Source organism: Apaloderma vittatum, unplaced genomic scaffold (genome assembly GCF_000703405.1).
Source record: "Apaloderma vittatum isolate BGI_N311 unplaced genomic scaffold, ASM70340v1 scaffold15956, whole genome shotgun sequence".
Classification (NCBI taxonomy): domain Eukaryota; kingdom Metazoa; phylum Chordata; class Aves; order Trogoniformes; family Trogonidae; genus Apaloderma; species Apaloderma vittatum.
The window spans coordinates 1-3292 of NW_009723506.1; the positions used below are offsets into that span (position 1 = coordinate 1).

At 38.4% G+C, this 3292-nt stretch overlaps 1 protein-coding gene across 1 annotated transcript in view; it reads right to left on the bottom strand.

The window, feature by feature from the left end:
- Positions 1–39: 39 nt before the first annotated feature.
- VEZT (vezatin, adherens junctions transmembrane protein) overlaps positions 40–3292 on the bottom strand; it is a gene marked incomplete at its 3' end in the record, with an annotated part of 32031 nt that continues 28778 nt past the window's right edge. Inside the window, exon 8 of the mRNA XM_009872152.1 lies at positions 40–187. Coding sequence (XP_009870454.1) covers positions 40–187 — 148 coding nt within the window. The remainder of the gene's footprint in view (positions 188–3292) is intronic.

The window sequence follows — 3292 nt, forward strand, 5'->3', positions numbered from 1 at the left end:
TTCCAACCCTGACAATTCTGTGATTCTAGGAGAGGTTACCTTGAGCGCAGGCAAGCTGAAGCCATCGGTTAGATTGTGTGCCTCCTCTTCTGAGACCTGCTCTTCACTCAGTCCCAGACCCAGCTCCTTAAAGGGAACTACACAGATGTAGCTGGTCACGTTGTCGCTCTCCGAATTCAGAGGGTAGGTTTAGCTGGAGTTAAGGTGGTTAACAAAGCAACTTCGGTATTAAACACACAGAGAAGGAGAAATATACCTAATAAGGTTTCTTATTTCTGGCAATTTGTATGAAAGCACATATATCCCACCCAAGCCCACCTGAGTCCTCTTTAATTGAACATTTTGCAATTCTTATTCAAAGCACAAGTTTTAAAGGCTCTTAGAAGGATAAGAGAGAAGGCATTGACAAAACACCTCCATGTAAATACAAACAGACAAAAAGAGACAAAACAGATTGATGAAAAATCCCTGCATCCCTTTCAAGTGAGGAAAACATCTTATCTTTAAATATTAAGTTTCCAAAAAGTAGCTCATGTCAATCTCAAACCAGTATTTAACAGGAAAAAGGAGAGCAATTGCACAATTTTAAGTTTCAAAGGTAGCCTATGTTACAGACCGAACTCAGGGTGACAGAATTCCCCGCGAGTTCTGTCTGTGGAGGGATTGCTCAGAGTTCTCTACAAAAACTAGTCTTTGATTTTTCAAATAGTACCAGGAAGAACAGGAGTCCCCCGATTGCCATGCCATTCATTTTATTGATTACATCGCTGTAAAGCCACCATGATCTTGTCAAGAAGAGTGGCGAACTCTTATCTATCAACACCACTCAGCACATTTAAATTCTGAGTAGAAAAATGTACATTTCCACTCCAAAAAAAGCAGGAAGTAAGCACAATACAACTGATACCAGAAGACAGATAAAAATAATTCAGAGACTAGGCAGCACTTATTTTAAAACAGCACTAATTTTAGGCTAACCTCATGATGGGGAAGTAGGAGAAGAAGGAATAGTTCAAGACTGCCCAGAGAGGTTGTGGAGTCTCCTTCTCTGGAGACTTTCAAAACCCACCTGGACGCGTTCCTGTGTGGCTGCCCTAGGGGATCCTGCTCTGGCAGGTGACTAGATGATCTCTAGAGGTCCCTTCCAACCCTTGACATTATGCGATTCTGTGATTCAGTGATTTATACGCATTCTGGATAGTTACCCGACCACAAATAAGTAAAATTTGCTTTAAAACAGAAACTTACAATTTACGATCATAAAGCACTTTTGTTCCACAGATACATATAAAAATATTTGAAAAACATTCATGAAAATAAGGCCTTAACTTAAACTATGATTTTTTTTTCACTTATATTTCAATTTAAAAACTGAATGCTCTCATCTCTTGGGGCACATAAAGCTGATTAGAAGCACCTGTCTCTTGGCCAACTAATACGTTTTCTGGGGAAGCTACAAGTTCCACCCACTTCCAGTCCCAAATTTTCCACATGCTACATTCTCATAGGATTGAACCTGTAAAAGGGATTTGCTCAAGAAAATTTAAATAATATTCTGTGTCCCAGGAAACTGCAATGTTAAGTGTCCAGGCGGCTCTAAACAAACACATTTCTCCCTAATTTCTCTCCAAAGTCCAGTAAGAAAGAAGTCTATTAAGTGTTGAGACAAAACCCTGCAACGCAAATTAATTAGGAACAGACTATTATTGTTGCGACCAGCAGCTGCCTCACATAATTCGAAGTTAACCTGACCACATGCCCAGCAGATGGAGCACACGGGATGAGGATGGTAACTCCGTCAGAGATTGAAAAACCAGGTCAAAACCCTTCAGGACCAGTTATCTCAGAGACTAATTATATTCCTTGTTAATCTTTTCCCGCAACAAGACTTTTCCAACAAGACATAAAAAGCAGTTTAGACACTTGTGAATTTCTAAGTCCTCTTAAAATAAATTTCTAGGGAACCTCTCCAACCCGTGGTTTTACCAAAGGAGCCATTTATTATGTCTCAGCTCAGCGTTCCCAGCAGACTCCCCACCTCCTGCCTCGACCTCCTCTTTTGCTGCCCTCCCACTCCCATTTCTATGTGGTAGATAAAACAGAGAACGGATCCATGCCCCCATCAGCTTCCTAAGGAGTAATCCTTTAGAAAGTTTAAACACATACAGAGAAATAAATACACATACACAAAATTCCTTCATAAACTTTGCTCTAAAACATGAGTATTTTTAGTGTTAATGTTTTCTATTAAAGCCAAACCTTAGGTTAGTCAAACTTTTCTATGTCTTTGTGAAAATACTTCATCCATCTGTTTCACTTACATTCCTAATTAGCTTGCAAAAAGGGAAAGCAAAGCTACTTAATAATAAACTGCCTATAAAACAAAATCTTGTGCAGAATAAAATCAAATCTGTACAGTGAATGTCTACCCTCTGTCAGGAGGCTGATCTTATTTACCTCTAGAAAAGCAAGGACATTAATGCACCCCTGTACATAATTCGGTCTTCAAAAGCACATTCCCATCTAAAGATCTAACAGGAGGGCCTCGGAGCATCCCTGAGAAGTCCAAGCTGCTCTTTTACAAAGTTCTCAACCACTCACCAGGCGTGAGGGAATGAACTAAGCATGTGAAAAAAGGGCTGGTCAGGGAAAACGTTGCACTGAAAAATGCCCAAGTATCTTTACTCAGATCTTCCAGTACTGGATTTAGGCTTTTATGACCCAAAGTGTGGTCAGTTAAAATGGAACTAGGATTTGATCTTTAGTATATTAGCTAGGAAGATTCAATTTTTGTTGCACCTGAGAGTAGGAGGTTGTTTTGCATATTAAATTCCTATTGAAAATTGTTCCATGCAAAAAATAATTCATGCAGATACACATCTCCCGTGCAACAAAAATACAAAGCAATATCCAGTAAAATAAAAAATGCTTATTTAAACAGTATTATGACTAACCAGGGAAAACAGGCTTTGAGGTTTTTTAATGTAATTTTGTAATAGTAATCCAAATTTTAAATATTTGGAATGTCTAATATCTTTTTCTCTAATAAAAGCATTATGTTTTGCTGTTGCCAGTGTAAATCATGAATAGTGCTATTGGATTCGTGCCTCTCTCAATGCTCAGAAAAAGCAAATTTCAAATAGAAATTCATTGATTCATACTCAAGTAACCTAGGCAAGTTAAAGTTGGGAAAATCTTCTGGTTTTGTGCAAAGCAGAACTTATTAAAATTAATTGGGATTTCATTTCCAGACTTTGGATGAAAGTTCCTTTTCTTTAGTTTATCGGCATTC